At 43.0% G+C, this 16,579-nt stretch overlaps 2 protein-coding genes across 3 annotated transcripts in view; both read left to right on the top strand.

Moving 5' to 3' along the window:
• Window positions 1-16,579, top strand: part of rbfox3a (RNA binding fox-1 homolog 3a) — a 497,652-nt gene that overhangs the window by 47,147 nt on the left and 433,926 nt on the right. The window lies entirely within an intron of this gene.
• Window positions 1,545-2,234, top strand: LOC148095932 (uncharacterized). Its single transcript, XM_087837013.1, has one exon. It carries the CDS (start codon window positions 1,605-1,607, stop codon window positions 2,232-2,234), a length of 630 nt encoding a protein of 209 aa, XP_087693139.1. The 5' UTR covers window positions 1,545-1,604.

Below are 16,579 nucleotides of genomic sequence, written 5' to 3'. Positions count from 1 at the left end.
GACTCTTCCTCTGCTGTGTTAACCTTGATTTAGCGAAGGTTTCAGGTTTAAAAGCCGTTGGCTTCTCTGCAGCTGACTGAGGTTCAGCTTGTGTTGAAGCAGGAGGTGGGGAGGGAGTTTCCTTTATCACCAGGCCTCCTTCAAAGAAAGGGTTCTGTAGGAATGAGAGGTTGGCATGGAGAGAAAAGGAGCTAAAGGTGTCATGGACTGGTATAACTGTTGAGTTGCAGTGTCTTTTTCTTCAAGGTTCAGAGAAACTTGCAGACATTAATTTCCAGGCACATTCTGTCTCTATGAGGCGACACAAAAAGGCTGAAGGCTGCGAGAGAGAAAAGGAGGGAGCCAAATATACCTGCTAGCAAATAAAAGCCTGTTGGACCCCATGCTGTGACCACAGTGGCAGTTGGAATGGGTGGGAGTGGGTATGAATAGTAGGTGGTGTGTATCAGTGTGTATACTTGTGTAAATGTGCAGCTTCAGTCTTGTTTGTAGCTGAAGAAATGAGAAATGTGTGTGCGAACACTTTTGTGTAAATGAATTGGTCAGTGATTGTAACTCACGCTTAGTTTGTACTTTCTTTCCCCTGCTGTCCTCCCTTACTCTTAGGTGCACATTAGATTTCTATTTTCTTTGAAATATTTTTTCCGTTTGCTATTAGAATTCAGCCGGCGGCATGAAAATGCATGCTTTATGGTTGATCTGGAGTGACTGTTAGTACTTCATCCTGAACATTTAACTGCAAATCTCTGACAAATTCCTCTAAATTCTCATTATTATGAGTAAGCAGAGCATTTGGTACACTGCTTCCCAGGAGTGTAGCTATAATGGAGCCACAAATATCTTTGCTCCTAGTTAATGTAATGCTGAAGGGCACTAAGGCAGAAGTGTTATCAGTAGATACATATATCTTAATTAGATATCTTTTAAATGGAGAATAACAAGAGAATTGCAAGAAACGTCCTATTTGGCCAAACTTCTTTCTCACATTTCCTCAGGACATGTTCCAGGAAATCACTCATTAGAATTTCTGGTGTGAAGGTGGAACAAAAGGATGAAGCACAGTGGAAACATGTCCACAACTTTGCTGTGCAAACTAATCACTGCTGGTTCTCTGACTGATGAGTTTTATTATAAGCAGGAGCTGGAATCTCATATGGAGCAAATTGTGATAACTTTAAGACGATACATTTGGTAATGATGTGAACTCTGGTTGCGGAGACCCATACTCCTTTAAACTGTGCTCTTTGGAAGTCTAATGAAACATATAAGAGATGTCAAGGACCGACAATGGTCAAAGTGAGCAGTGACAACTTGGAAGTCAAGGTCCTTTAAAAAAGCTCATTTGCACAATAAATAATATTAGATTATTATTAAATCAGATTCATAATGAATAGAGTTGACCTCGTTACATCTTTGCATCTTCAAATATAATATATTGAAGCTCTCTTGGCTCTAGGCGAAGGCGGTCGCACTTTTCTCCTCTCCTCCTCTCCCTTAGCTTCCCTGCTTAGCCTCTATGTCCTTGTTTAGTCTCGTGTTTTTTTGTATTACTTTCCCTGGAACAGTCTCTCACAGTCTGTTCTCTAAAACCTAAAAGACGAATTATGGATTTGATCAACTGGTCCCTGAATGCTATTGACACCCTTTTCTCAACGAGAAGTTTGGGCTCGGGAGAGCCCAAGTGTCCGGGTGGTACTTTCCCTGCCAGATACACGATGGACGGGTGGCAGAAATGGAGGGTCGTGTGCCTGGCGGGACTGTCGATCGAGCACGCTGAAGATATCTACCTGTTTGGAACCATGATAACAGGGTTCTTGCTGATTGGAGCTGGCTTGGCCCTGGCTTATCGGAGAATTAAGAAAGCGGAACCGGCTGTTCAAACCCCCACAAGGCTGCCCGCTGGGATTGAAACGATGGGACGAGTCGTAAGTTCTCAAAATGAGCTCATTGAATGCAGCACGGATAAGATCTTGGAGAAGCTTACGGCTGCCGTGAACACTCAGAATAAGACCGCTGAGCGTAAATTGGATTACATCATGGAGAAGTTCACTCAGAATAAGACCTCTGAGCGGAAGTTGGATCACATCTTGGAGAAGCTCACTGCGGTCGTGAGTTCTCAGAATCGGCTCTCTGAGCACAAGAATGACAACATCACGGAGCGCAAGTTTGATAACATCGTGGAGAAGCTCGCGGCTCTCCAATGGGAGATTGAGAGACCAGTGTCGGAGTGTTAAAGTACAGCTTGAAATTCTCCTGAGCTGCTCGCATAAAAGAAAAATCAACAACATCAACATGGGGACACCATGGCGCCAGCTGCGGGTCCAAGGCTGGAGCCGAACAAAAACTCCCTGATAACGACTGTGTTCAGACTGTTCTTCCCACTCCATGCAAGCCCACCTGGGTTGGCTGGAGGACTGTTTACTTAGCCTGGCAGGGAGAAGGACACTGTCTCAGCTGAACTCTGGACACGCACACATACATATACACTGATACGCACTCACTCATCCCCCCCTCCCTTTCCAAACGCCTTCGATGCTTGTTCCCTCCCTCTGCAGGGCAACCTGCATGTGGCGAATAAAGCCTTGATTGATTGATTGATATAACAGTGAGGTGTTTTACACAGAACACAACTGTAGGTCAAAGGTCATTCAAGACAGCAATGGCAAATTAATCTCAAGTTATGTTCAGCTAATGCTCGTCCACTTCTGTTAGGTAATCATGACTGGCTAATGTGTATGTTGACATGTAAATGGCTCTTTATGATGGGAGTGAGAACGAAACTGTGTGTGTGTCAGGCAGCGTAGGACCCAAACACAGGACTCTGAAAGCAGGATTTAAAACTCAGGAGCAGCTTCATTGCCGAGAACTGCCGAGAACACAAACTTAAGTCAGGAGTAAATAACTGGACAAAAGGGCAGGAGAAGACCGAGACAATGTATCACGATGATGAGGGAACAGGCGGGAACAAAGCTAACGACAGACGACACAGAGGAAGTGGAATTAGACAAGATGCACAGGAGACTGAAGACCACCAAAGTAAGAGAGGAAGTAACAAACTGATGACATGACTGAGAGACAGAAAACAAACACAGAGGCTGAAGGAACAGACAAAAGGTGATTATGTCACGGTCAGTAGTAGGACCCAGGCGCAGAGTTCAATACAAGGAACAACGTTTATTTGCAAAGTCACCAGGTGCAGATATATACAGTGGGGGAATAGCAGGGGTCCACGGTCCAAAGGGAAAGTCCAGGAAGGGAATCAAATTCACTCTCACTCCTCTCTTCACAAAGGTTCACCCGTCGGGTCGGTCACGGGTCCGGGGAAACTGTCACAGGGAAAGGTGGGTTACGCTAATACAGAAAATCACAAGGAAAATTCACAGAGCTGGAGATACACAAAGCTGAGGTTCACTAACGTGTCTCGCACAATCATCCAGCGAGGAGACTGTCTGCATCCCGGCCTTAAGTGTCCATCCCACAATTGGAGCCTGATGAGACACAGGTGTGTGTGCGCCGAGAGGCGAGAGGAGAACGTACACAAAAACACATGTGGCCGGCCGGGCAGACACGGGGACCATGACAGTTTAAAAACAACCCATCAAATAAATCAGGGAACTACAGGTAAAGAACTAATACCAGACTAGAACTAATACTAGAGCATTCATATTTATTAGCATTTCTACAATCTTTGATTTGAAACTTGTTAAGACTGCTGAGCAATTTTAATGAAGTCTTGAGTTCGTAATTATAAGCAATATTTTTTCCTTCACTCATTTAACATTTCTATGCAGCGTGACAGATGTTGTCTCTATTAGGACATTCTGTAAAGTTTAGCTTCAAACACACCTTTTGAAAACATCACATCCAAACCGTTTTATTTCTAAAGTAACAAATTACAAAAACAGCTGACTCAAGGTGGTATATTTAATAAGGTATATTTAATAAGTAAGGTATATTTGAAGGTAAAAGAACGACAAGAATACAGAGAAAACCCGAACAACGGGAACTCTTGCTATGAGCAGCACTTTGGCAACAGTAGGAAGGAAAAACTCCCTTTTAACAGGAAGAAACCTCCAGCAGAACCAGGCTCAGGGATCTGCTGTGAAGCAGAAGGAGGCAGGATAAAAGACACACTGTGGAAGAATATCAATGATTAAATACACAATTTCATACAGACGATGAAACTGTAAGTGAAGAAGGAACACCCAATGCATCATGGGAATCTCCCGGCAGCCTACGTCTATTGCAGCATAACTAAGGGAGGATTCAGGGTCCCCTGGTCCAGCCCTAACTATATGCTTTAGCAAAAAGGGAAGTTTTAAGCTCAAAGTAGAGATAGTGTCTGTCTCCCGAATCCATACTGGAAGCTGGTCCCACAGGAGCTGAAGGCTCTGCCTCCCACTCCTGAGACTGAGACATATCCTCTCCAGCTTACAGGTTATCTGCTTCAAGGTCTGGATTTGTAAGTTATACCAGAGAATAAAGCACTTGGGCTTTGAGGCTTTCTTTTTAGAGGACACAGTATTCAGAGTCTTACACCGTGAGGATGTAACACTATGAATGACATAATTAACCTCTGTGGGAGTTCAGGTTTTGGGATATGGCATCGAAGAAAACACAACATAGAAGAAATTATATTCTAAAACGTAATTAAAGCTTTCAGGGAGAAATTTGCTATAACATTTATTCCCAACTGCAGTTTAACCAGTTATTGTAATTTTATTACAATGTTATTTAGAATCAGAGAAACTTTATTAATCTCAGAGGGAAACTGAGCTGTCATAGCAACAAATATACAACAAACATCAAGCATTCATATAAAATGAGTATAGAAACAGAGATGTTGATAGTTAAATATTAAGATAAATAGATAAATACAAAGATATAGGTATAAATATAATATAAAAGGACAAGTATGTGTGCAAAATGATCAGAAAAAAAGAGGGTTTTCGGGGAATACTTTAAAATGTTCGGTTTCTGTGCTGTTTCAGTAAATACTTGCATTTTAAAATCATCCACAATAAGGATTTTTATCTGAACTGAGCACAGAACGAGATGAAAAGTCTGAGAAATCAAATAGAAACTCGGATTCACAGCCAGACTGACGATGGATAACAAATAAAACTGTTCTGTGAGTTTTCCAGTTAGGCTGGACAAATCTAAGCATCAGGCTTTCAAATCATCTCACTCTCAGTCTGGGCCTTTGGTTGTTTAATGAGAGGAAGGTTCCTGCCACTCCTCCTCCTCAGCCTGTGCTCCCAGGAGTCTAGTACCTACTTGGTTCAGCTCAGAATGGCTCGACTTGCTTCTTAGGGTTTTTCATTAGGTGGTAGGACTTTGTACCTGCTGCTTTTTTAGTAGCTGCTCAGCTTGCTTGAACAAACGCTTCCACATTGGGTATTACTTGATCGTACAGGAATGCAACAGAAACCGAGTTGAGTCCAGTTCAGTTGAGCCGAGTAGGTACTAGTGGAAAAGGGTGACTGGTATGAGGGGCTGCAGGGGGATGGTAGATTATGCTTGTTTTAACCAGGTGTGTATAAGAATAAATCCATACAGTGCATCTGGGAAGGATTCACAGCTGTTTGGTGCTTTTACAGTCTCATTCAAAAACAGGGTTAAATTCATTTTTCACCTCAAAATTCTACAAGTTTAAAACTTTATTCACAAAGCAACAAAATTAAGATATAACATATACATAAACACTGAGCTACTTTAAGAAGTAGAATGAAACTTTCACCATCACGAGGCACATCTCACAGAGAGTCGTCTGGGCTGCAGAGATGAAACCAGACTGGTGCAGCGCTGTTCTCTACACAGAGATTCAATAGCACTAAAGATTACTGGTGAGCATGAGCTGTGGTCTAACTGAGAGACAGGAATCTGACAGAGTCACAGCTTTTTGTTAAAAACCAGATTATTCAACTCCAGAAATTTACCTTCGATTTTCCCTTAAACTTTAAGCGATACAGGAACCTGTGTAGGTAGTTTTTCCAATTGCAATCACCCACCACACACACACACACACACACACACACACATACACACACACAAACCAGCTGCCTAACTGGCTGTCAGACAGTGGAGGTAAATGGAACAAAGATGTGTTGTGAGCGTGACGATCAGCCCCCTCTGCCTGACCATCTGCAGCAGTGCGCGCTCAGCAGGAGGACGGGGAAATGAGGTCAGCTCCGCTTTTGAAGCCAGCAAGCTGCAGGCAGATGAGGCACCATGCCGGGACTGGAAGCTCACATGAAAGGCAATCAACCAAAATAGCCAAATATTGTTGGGACTGTAGCTCAGGCTGGGGGCTGACAAATGTAAGGCAGCGTGACTCATTTTGTCTTTGCTTACCTTTGATGTGACCTGTCAATAGTGAGTCCCAGTTTTATAAATATATAGACCTCTGTGCGTTTCCCCAGGTGACTCACTCTTGTGCACAATTACAGAGGGAGAAATCATCTCTTCATGAGCACATTCAGAGCTTCTGACTGACTCACAACCAGTTACTGCTCGTACGGTCTGCAGTCTGTGCTCTGTGTGTTGACCTCATGCTTTAAACTGCAGGGACCGCAGCTCAAAACGTAAGTTCCAGTTTAAAAACTCCTTTATTTTTTATCCAAATTATTAGAATCCATAGAAAAACAGTGATCAAAACATTCCAGGCTTGAGCAGCAAAAGTCGACCTCCTCCATCACCCACTCATTCACAAAAATTCCCTCGGGCCAAGAACAGGTGATATAGTAATCACTACTATTATTACAAAAACCACGTGACCCAAAGCTACGCCTATCCACAGCATCCCAGCCCCTAATTATTACATCCTTACAGTAATAATTACACATCCAACACCATAACTCAAGCTAGCAGAGGTGAGTCGAGTACCCAAAAATTGTACTCAAGTAAGAGTAGCATTACTTTAAAATATTATTACTCAAGTAAAAGTGAAAAGTAGTCGTCAAAAAAGTTACTCGAGTAAGAGTAAAAAAGTACTTGGAGAAAAGACTACTCAAGTAGTGAGTAACTGTTTTGAACTGTCCGATTTATTTTCTAAATAAATGCTATCAGACAAACAAAAATAAATAAATACACAAATTTTAGTATTTTCAAAAGGAATATATGTAAAAACATCAACAAAGTAAGGCACAATTCTAATTTCCAGATTTCAGTTTTTCACAACAAAGCTTTTTTCCACCAATACCTACAGTCAATAATATAAACATATAAACAAACAATTTCCAGTGACAAGATATGCTGTAAACTTTATATTCATTTTTGCTCCAAATGGCACAGCAGCCTCAGAGAAAACAGAACGAGGCATCTTCATCATATGTTCATACAGGCAGCTCAGTTTACCATGAGTTGTATGTGTGTGCATCTATTTCTGCATATTTAGCAAAAATGTGCCATTTCTTCACTCAGTGAGGTGATGGTTCAGCTTCAGCAGCAGTTTGCTCTCAAGGTTCTTTCTGTGAAGCTGTAACTGTTCAGCAGTGAACAGGAGTCCTGCATGACTGAGACGTCCTTCACAAGCTCCAGATGCAGGAAGAGCTGTACTGATTTTGATCGACAGCTTCTTGATGTGAGCAACGCCATGCAATAGATCCACACCTCCAGTGAATGGACATGAAAGGTACCTCTCCAGCCCTGCTTCTGGCTTTCCTGACCCCATGGATCCATCATCTTAGTCGGTTAGGCTGCTGTTTGTGCTGCCTCACCCAGCTCTGAGTCTGGGTGATGTCTGATGAAGTTGAGACCTGTGGAAAGATGTAAGGTTTTCAAAAGAACTAGGTTTGGTCATTATAGTGCTGTATACACTGCCAAGCTGCAGATGTTTGGCAAGAAGATTTGATCACACTGGAGATGTTTTTAGAAAACAAAATCCTATCATTCATATCCCGCACAAACAGTTTGCAATGAATCCCAGATTAAGTTTAAAATAAGAACGCGTGCAAGGCTAAGCAGTGCTCGCCAATAGATCCTCCTGTTTGGCTGTTACTCTGGGAAAAGACGAGAAAGACGGTGATGGAAGCGTGACTGGAGCTGCGATGTAGCTGCGATGTAGTCTATATAATATTTATATTGTATGAACGTGATAATTATGTAAATTGTAATAACATGATATTAGATTGTTTTACACGAGAAAAGTATATACTTTTCATGCTATATCACGTTATAACGTGAAACTTACCGTTTCCTCAGGTTACACGAGCTGAGTTTTTTTCACGCTGAAAAGTTGTTTTGTTTTGGCTCTCACTGAAGACACTGAAGACATCGCTGTTCTTTTTTACTGCTTTTAAGAGAAACATGTGAGGCCAAGGGTGATCATCCTCTTCAGCGTAGACGACTGGCTCTGCCATGTTTTCATGGGTTTCTTCTTTCCGTGTGTCGCTACTTTGAAACGCTTGGGCCGCTCTGCCCGCCACAGTTTTAAACTGGTCATGTGACTGCATGGCCACATCTGATAGGAAAAATGTTATTGAAAACTCCACTGGCGGTATGAGTCGAATTTTGCAAATGTAGCGGAGTAAAAGTACTGTTTCTTCTTCACAAATGTACTCAAGTAAAGGTAAAAAGTATCGTGCAAAAAACATACTTTAAAAGTAAATTTTTTTCAAAAACTTAAGTAAATGTAACTTGTTACTACTCACCTCTGCAAGCTACACACTTCATCACATCACAGACACCCAGTGAGACAACATAACATACTCCAAAGTCCACCAATTTTCTCTTTCTTCTCTTCTTTTCTTCTGTCTGCACATGGTCAGTCAGTCATAGGCCAGAGGTTACCAGCACTTAGCTTAAATATAGTCAGTGTATGATGTACATCTCATAACATTAAAGTCAATTCAAAGTTATTTATGTCACGGTGTGTCAAAATGTCATCGTCATGCGACAGAGGCCTCCTGAAGAAGGCATATCTTTGTGACAGGTCTGCACACATGGCTGGTTTGGGTCCTAATAGAGACCTGATGTACAAGCCCCCTTTTGTCTGGCACAACTCCTGTGACTCTACCAATGATCCAGGAGCTGCGAGGTGCAGAGTCATCCACTATGAGGATCACATCTCCATGAACAAAGTTGCGTTTAATCCTTCCCCATTTCTGGCGCTGCTGAAGTTGTGGCTGAAGTTGTATTCTTTAGTCCATCTTTTCCAAGACAGGTCAGATATATATTGGACTTGTCTCCATCATTTACATGCGTAGAGATCATCCCTCCGGAACAGACATGGGTTGGACTTGAGAAGAAGGAGATGGTTTGGTGTTAAGGCTTCCAAATCATTTGGATCGGTGGATTCCAGCGTAATGGGTCTACTGTTGAGGATTGACTCCACTTCACAAAGAGCAGTTTGGAGCACTTCTTCGTCCAAATGCTGTGTTTGGAGAGTGGAATTAAGGACCTTTCTCACAGAACGAATCAACCGCTCCCATGCTCCGCCATGATGCGACCCAGTTGGAGGATTAAAGATCCATTTCACTCCCTTCAAGGATAATGCATCAGAGATCTTTTAATGATTCCACTCTTCCATAGCTCATCTCAGCTCGCGCTCTGTACCCACAAAGTTGGTCCCATTGTCGGAGCGCAGTTCTTGTACCTGACCTCGTCTTGCAATGAAACGTCATAAGGCGTTAATGAAAGAGTCAGCGTCAAGAGATGAGGCAACATCAATATGTACTGCCCTAATTGCCAAACAAGTAAAGATAACACCACTTCGCAACACTTCACTTCAAATGGACCAAAACAGTCAAAGCTAAAAGGGGGTTTCTCAGGGGTCACTCTGCTTTCAGGCAAGTCAGCCATCTGCTGCTGGCCTGCAGCTCCATGAAACCTTCTACCAGCACCAGGAATCCAGTATTTTTGATGCAGCTTTGAGAGTATGTGGTTCCTTCCACCATGACCCACGTCTTTATGAATATGCTGTAGAATGAGATTAGAAATGTGAAGCTCTTTAGTGATTATGACAGGATGCTTGGAATCTTCTGACATGACAGCCTTACTGAGACGTCCGCCAACCCACAGCACATCATCCTCCAGAACAGGATTCAACTTATATACGTGGCTGCTTCGTTTCACAGACTCTCCCCTTTGGAGACAGGAAATTTCTTCAGCATATCTTTTCCTCTGACAGAACTTAATTATTTGAATCTCAGCATCCTCAATCTCTCCCACTGACAGAAAGCCATGCCAGAGCTCAACCTTATGTTGAGCATCTTCAGACTGAATTGTATCAGATGCAGACTGGAAATGTATCTTCCTGCGATGCAATAGCAATGTCCTGAACCTCAAAATCCAACCCATCACCCTGATGAGACGAGTCCAGGATGAGGCACGATGGATTAAAGGGGTCAGAGGATGATCATCATCGTGTGCTTGTGGGACGTCAATGGCAGCAGAAACCTTGACTTCAGGATCTTCATGTGAAGTTCTTTGCATGTTTTCTGGGTTCACAGGCCAATTGTTCTCTGGCTGTGTAAGAAATGCAGGACCACATATCCATTCAGTATCAGGCAAGGTCTGCAGGGTTATGTGTGGTCATCACATATCTCCATTGGGAGGCAGTGGAAGCCTTGAGGATTTCTGACACTCTGTTCGCCACAAAACACTGCTACCACTACTGCCATCAATTCCTTGCAAGGGATTGTGACTGGTTTTAAAGGTGCCACCCTGGACTTTCCCATTATGAAGGAACTGTGTGTCTGTGAGTGACTGTCGTGCAGCAACAGGTAGGTAACAGCGCCTTCTCACTCGCATCTGCAAAGTGGTGCAACTGAGCAGTGGTCATCTCTCCAAAATCAGGTTTTAAACATCGTCTGATGCTGATGTTGTCCAACAGATGCAATTCTTCTACCCAGCTTTCCCATTCTTGAGCAACTGCTGATGGTATAGCATCATCCCATCCTATACCCTTCTGGCACAGATCTTGAAGGCTCCTCTTGGCTGTGAAGATAACAGGAGCAAGGAACCCCAGAGGCTCATAGAGGGAGCTAACTGTGGATATGATCCCTCTCCCAGTCAATGGCCTGTTTGGGATGGATATGCAGAACTTAAATGCATCTGACTGTAGGCACCACCTCACTCCCAATGCTTGCTCAACAGGTAAAAGATCACAATCCAGGTCTAGGTCCTTAACTTAATTTGCTCTTTCCTCCTCGGGTATAACTGCCAGAACGCTGCAGCTATTACTTATCCACTTTGTTAAGTGCAAGTGAAAGATTGATGACTTCTTCTTCAGAGCCTCTTGAAGCAAGACAGTCGTCCACATAAAAACTATTCAGAATGGTGTCAATCACCTGCTGGCTGAAGAATGCTTTGTTGCCCTCTGTGCATTTCTGCAGGGCGTACACTCCGGATGACCTCCAAAGGTTCTAGAGCTCTGGGCATATTCATGCCAATCAAAAGCTCCACACTGGCCTTAACTTCTGGCAAATGAACATGCTTCAAATGTGGCCAGTCATCCAGGTCCTGTTGATTTGGGATGTTACCAGTATCTACAGGCATTTTGTGCTGAGTGAAGAGGTCAGGCATATCACAGTACATGTCACTGTCCAATCCAGCAACTTCAAGTTCAGGTACAATGAAACTGTCCACCACTTTTTCCTGTCCCATGGTGCGCAGGAGAATCCTTGTCTTCCTCCCAGCAACATTCAGCTTGTCCATAAGACCCACTGTACAAAAGGATGCTGAACTCCCTTGTTGCAGAAAGGCCTATGTTTCCACCATTCTTTGACCTCTCTTTGATTTTACTTTAACTGGCACGATGGCTAGCTTACAGTCTTGTTCACCGGCCCCAGTAAGACCACTAGTCTGGATCGTAACAGGAATGTTATCTGCCTCATTATCAGGTTTGGCTTTGTTCTTCTCCTTGTGGTGAATATGGAGTATACTTGCATGTCGGAGACCACAGATTTTACATGAAAGGCGTTTTCTGCATTCTTTGCTTATGTGCCCAGTGCACAAACAGCACGGTGGCACGGTGGTTAGCACTGTTGCCGCACAGCAAGAAGGTCCTGAGTTCAATTCCACCATCAGGTCTTTCTGTGTGGAGTTTGCATGTTCTCCCCGTGTTTGCGTGGGTTCCCTCCGGGTACTCCGGCTTCCTCCCACCGTCCAAAGACATGCAGCTTGTGGGGATAGGTTAATTGGATAATCCAAATTGTCACTAGGTGTGAATGTGCGAGTGAATGTGAGCGCGAATGGTTGTCTGTCCCTGTGTGTTGGCCCTGCGACAGACTGGCGACCTGTCCAGGGTGTACCCCGCCTCTCGCCCTATGACAGCTGGGATAGGCTCCAGCGCCCCCCGCGACCCTGAAAAGGATAAGCGGAAGCGAATGGATGGATGGATGGATGCACAAACAGCCAAAACAGATGCTATTCTTTTTAAGAAACGAAACCTTCTCATCATGAGGTTTCTTATCAAGCAGAGCACGACTCCAGTGTGTGTCCGCCTTTGCAGAAAAAACAAGCCTTCACAGTGCTGTGACGATCTTGATCCCCTGCCTGATTCTGTCTCTCAACATCAGAGACCGTTGTGCCAAAGCTACTTCCTTTAGCTCTTAGATGTGGAGAACGTTTCCCTCCATTGCTGCCCTTGGCTGCTGGATGTGTTGCTGGAACGTCACACAGATTTCCAAAGATGGGATCTGTAGCAATTTTAACTTGACGCTCAAGGAAGGAAACAATGTCAACGAATGCAGCTCCGTGATGTTCCCTTTCCTAGATGTCACATGCTACTGTTCGCCATTTGTCTTATATGGCAGTCTTCTGATCACTTTGGCAGCCGTATTTAATTCAGAGAGATCATTCATCTCTTCCATTGCATTGCAGCGTCCATGTAGAAACAAACAATATGCCTGAAGAGGTTAATCAGTGGCCATGAGTGAACTAGATGCAATCACATGTCCATTCCCAAAGTGCTCATACAGCAGAGTCTTCACCTTTACATATCCAGCACTCAGACATATGTTGACAGCTTTTAACAAGTTCATTGGGCTGCCCCTTGGTGTACTGTGCAGGATAATCCCGGCAGTCGCCAGCATTGCCAGTCTTTGCTTCTTTGACCTGTTCAAACGAGCGCATAAAAGCCTGAAAATGTAAAGGATCGCCATCAAACGTTTGAATCTCCCTTTTGGGCAGCGAAGAAAGACTTTGTTGATGGACCAATGTACAAGTTAATTCATTTTGTTTTTCCATAATGGACAACAGATTTTCATTGGCTACTGGATGAGCAGCCTGTGGCTTAGACAAAGGTGGAATTGGTCCAAAAGCGTCAGAAGGCCCCATAAGAGGAGGTGCAGGCCGTTCCCTTTTCATAGCGAGGCTGCCATATCGCCGATGGCGCGATATGGCAGCCTCGCTTCTGTCAGTCTGCCCCAGGGCAGCTGTGGCTACAACTGTAGCTGCCTCCACCAGTGTGTGAATGTGTGTGTGAATGGGTGGATGACTGGATGTGTAAAGCGCTTTGGGGTCCCTAGGCGGGACTAGTAAAAGCGCTATACAAATACAGGCCATTATTATATTCTGTTGCACTGTTTTTACTTGAAGCTCTGCATTCCCAGTGATTGCATTTCCTTTTGTAAGCATCTGTGGAACAAAAGTCTCTGAATCCGCATTAAGAATTTCATGGCTGTTTCCCTTTGTTTTAAAAGATGATCCATTAGATTTCCATGAAGCGACGCTCCGCATAGTGGATCCAGTTCTCAGCACGTTCACCTTTGCAACAGTTGCAGCTATATCTGCTTCCAGCTGAAGTTGTTCTTTCTTTCTCCTCAATTGTTCCTCTTGTTCTTCAAGACAGTGTTTTTCTTTCAGCATATGTTGACGTGCGAGCAAGGCGGCCATTTCAGCTTCTGCCCTGAGACGTGCAGATGAAGTAGATGATACTCTTGAGCTTGACCTACTGCCTTGATTTGACACACTGTCGGATGGCAACACGTCATCATTAACATCATTCTGGGGATTAAGAGATGATTGAGGTTATTTTCCAGTGTGCTCTCGCACCTCCACTTCTCCTCCCAGGAAAGTTTCCTGTGACTGTGTCAGATGATGGCCTGCCTGAACGTTTATCAGTTTCAGAAAGCCATATCTTAACATCCTCCATAAACCCTTTATTGTATTTAGCGATGCTTGAGAACCATGTATTTTGTTTATCTTTCTCATCAAATGAGATTAGAGAAAGTAAAGATTCATGCAATGCACTGGCATCCTTAAACAGGTGTGTTAACTCATCAAACTGTGATTTAACTTGTGAATATTTTTTATCATCTTTCATTAGCTCTTTAAGAGGCATAATAACACATTTTCATTTTGTTTCAATTTAGTTTGCAAGAGCTTTCTCAGTGAGGGAAATTAAGTTTTTCCAACAACAGTTGCAGCTTGTGATCCACTCATTTTAAGCATTCAACATAAGCAGCATGCCAAAATCCAAAACAGAGGCAACTTTTTATTTTAACGTTCCTATTTTATTTACATAACAGCAGTCAGTGCAAGGAGACAGAGACGATACAACCATCACTAATGTGGTTTCTGTGCTGTGATCAATTCTAAATCATATGTAAAAAGCATTTCTGAGAATTTTTAAAATGAACGGAAGGAAATTCAACTGTAATTATCCAAATGTTACATATGTAGCTAATAATCAGTCTAAATACTTACCAGCTGTTGTACGTGATGATACTTCTGTGGCATCTTCGAGGTGGCTGTGGTCTTTTCTTTTTCTCAAATAGTTAAAACATTTTTTAAAAAGTTCATGAAGCTAAAGGAATACAAGGGTCAACACAGCCATGACTGTTTATCAGCTGCTGTGCTGAGCAGCACCCTGGGGTTCTTCCTGTTTGCCTCCATCAGTGATGAATAGTAAGCAGTCCCAGTTTTATTGAACTCGTTTTTAATAAAGTAATAAATTATTTGCCAGGGTGGGTGAACGTCTGTGCTTTGCTGGCATGTGTTAGTGAATGGTCAGGAAGCTGACCCTCTCAGGGACCCTGCTCCTGCTATCATAGCCCTGCACTGGGAGCCTGCAGCACTGTTAACAACATGATGTCTGTGGGATCAGCTGTAGGTAGCTGTTCCACTGACAGACACAGCAATACTACTAATAATGATAATAATGGAATCACATCCTTCAAATAGTTACAGCACCTTCAGATTGACTGAAAGGATTTTCCAGGACATCAGTGACCTCAGAGATGACCTGGACCCTCCAACCAGGCAATCAGGCTGCTGTAAAAAGAGGACAACAATGTGGAGATTGGACCCTGTCCTGAAAATAATAATCTAACAGTCTTTGAGATACAGATCGCACACACACACACACACACACACACACCGATGTCCTGTACTGATACCACGGGGTCAGGTACTTCTGATTAGAGACCTTAGTTTTCACCGGAGCTACAGTATCCAGAGTCGTACGTAGTGAGGAGGTGAAATTATTAACAAGATAATCGACCTCTGTTGGGGTAGCGTTCAGATAGCTGCTCTGCTCTGTGTTGGTACAGGGCATTGACGATGATAACAGTGGCTGGATTATATTCTTAAACTTAGTTACAGCGCTTTCAGAAAGACATCTACTTTGATAAAGTCCACTCTCCACTGCTGCGTAATCAATTATTGTAAATGTAAATGTTATCAAGAAATGATCAGACAGAAGAGGGTTTTCAGGAAACACTGTTAAATGTTCAGTTTCTATGCCATATGTTAAAACAAGATCTAGAGTGTGATTAAAGTGGTGGGTGGGTTCTTTTACATTTTGAGAGAAACCAATTGAGTCTAACAACAGATTAAATGCCATGTTGAGGCTGTCATTTTTAGCATCAACATGGATGTTAAAATCACCCACAATAATTATTTTATCTGAGCTCAGAACTAAATTAGATATAAAGTCTGAGAAATCAGACAGAAACTCTGTGTAAGGCCCAGGTGGACGATAGATGATAACAAGTAAGACTGGTTTCTGAGTTTCACAGCTGGGGTGGACAATGTTAAGCATCAGGCTTTCAAATGAATTAACAGTCTGTCTTGGTCTTTCATTAATTACTTCACACACTGAGGTTAATTATGGAGTTCCACAGGGTTCAGTGCTAGGACCAATTCTGTTTACATTATACATGCTTCCCCTTGGCAGCATCATTAGAAGACATAGCATACATTTTCACTGCTATGCAGATGACACCCAGCTCTATCTGTCCATAAAGCCAGATAACACACACCAATTAGTTAAACTGCAGGAATGTCTTAAAGACATAAAGACTTGGATGGCCACTAACTTTCTGCTTCTTAACTCAGATAAAACTGAGGTCATTGTACTCGGCGCTGAAAAGCTTAGAAATATGGTATCTAACCAGATTCTTACTCTGGATGGCATTACCTTGGCCTCCAGTAACACTGTGAGGAACCTTGGAGTCATTTTTGACCAGGATATGTCCTTCAACGCACATATTAAACAAATATGTAAGACTGCGTTCTTCCATTTGCGCAACATCTCTAAAATTAGAAATATCCTGTCTCAGAGTGATGCTGAAAAACTAGTTCATGCATTTATTACTTCCAGGCTGGACTACTGCAATTCATTATTATCAGG

This window comes from Neolamprologus brichardi, unplaced genomic scaffold, assembly GCF_056152115.1.
Source record: "Neolamprologus brichardi isolate AB-2024 unplaced genomic scaffold, ASM5615211v1 NODE_ptg000038l+_length_1369362_cov_1, whole genome shotgun sequence".
NCBI lineage: Eukaryota > Metazoa > Chordata > Actinopteri > Cichliformes > Cichlidae > Neolamprologus > Neolamprologus brichardi.
Note: the sequence above shows the minus strand (reverse complement) of the source record. Positions and strands in the feature narration are given on the sequence as shown.

Bases quoted from the DNA above. Each gene is read 5' to 3' on its own strand.
- LOC148095932 (XM_087837013.1), top strand. From the start codon at position 1,605: ATGGATTTGATCAACTGGTCCCTGAATGCTATTGACACCCTTTTCTCA.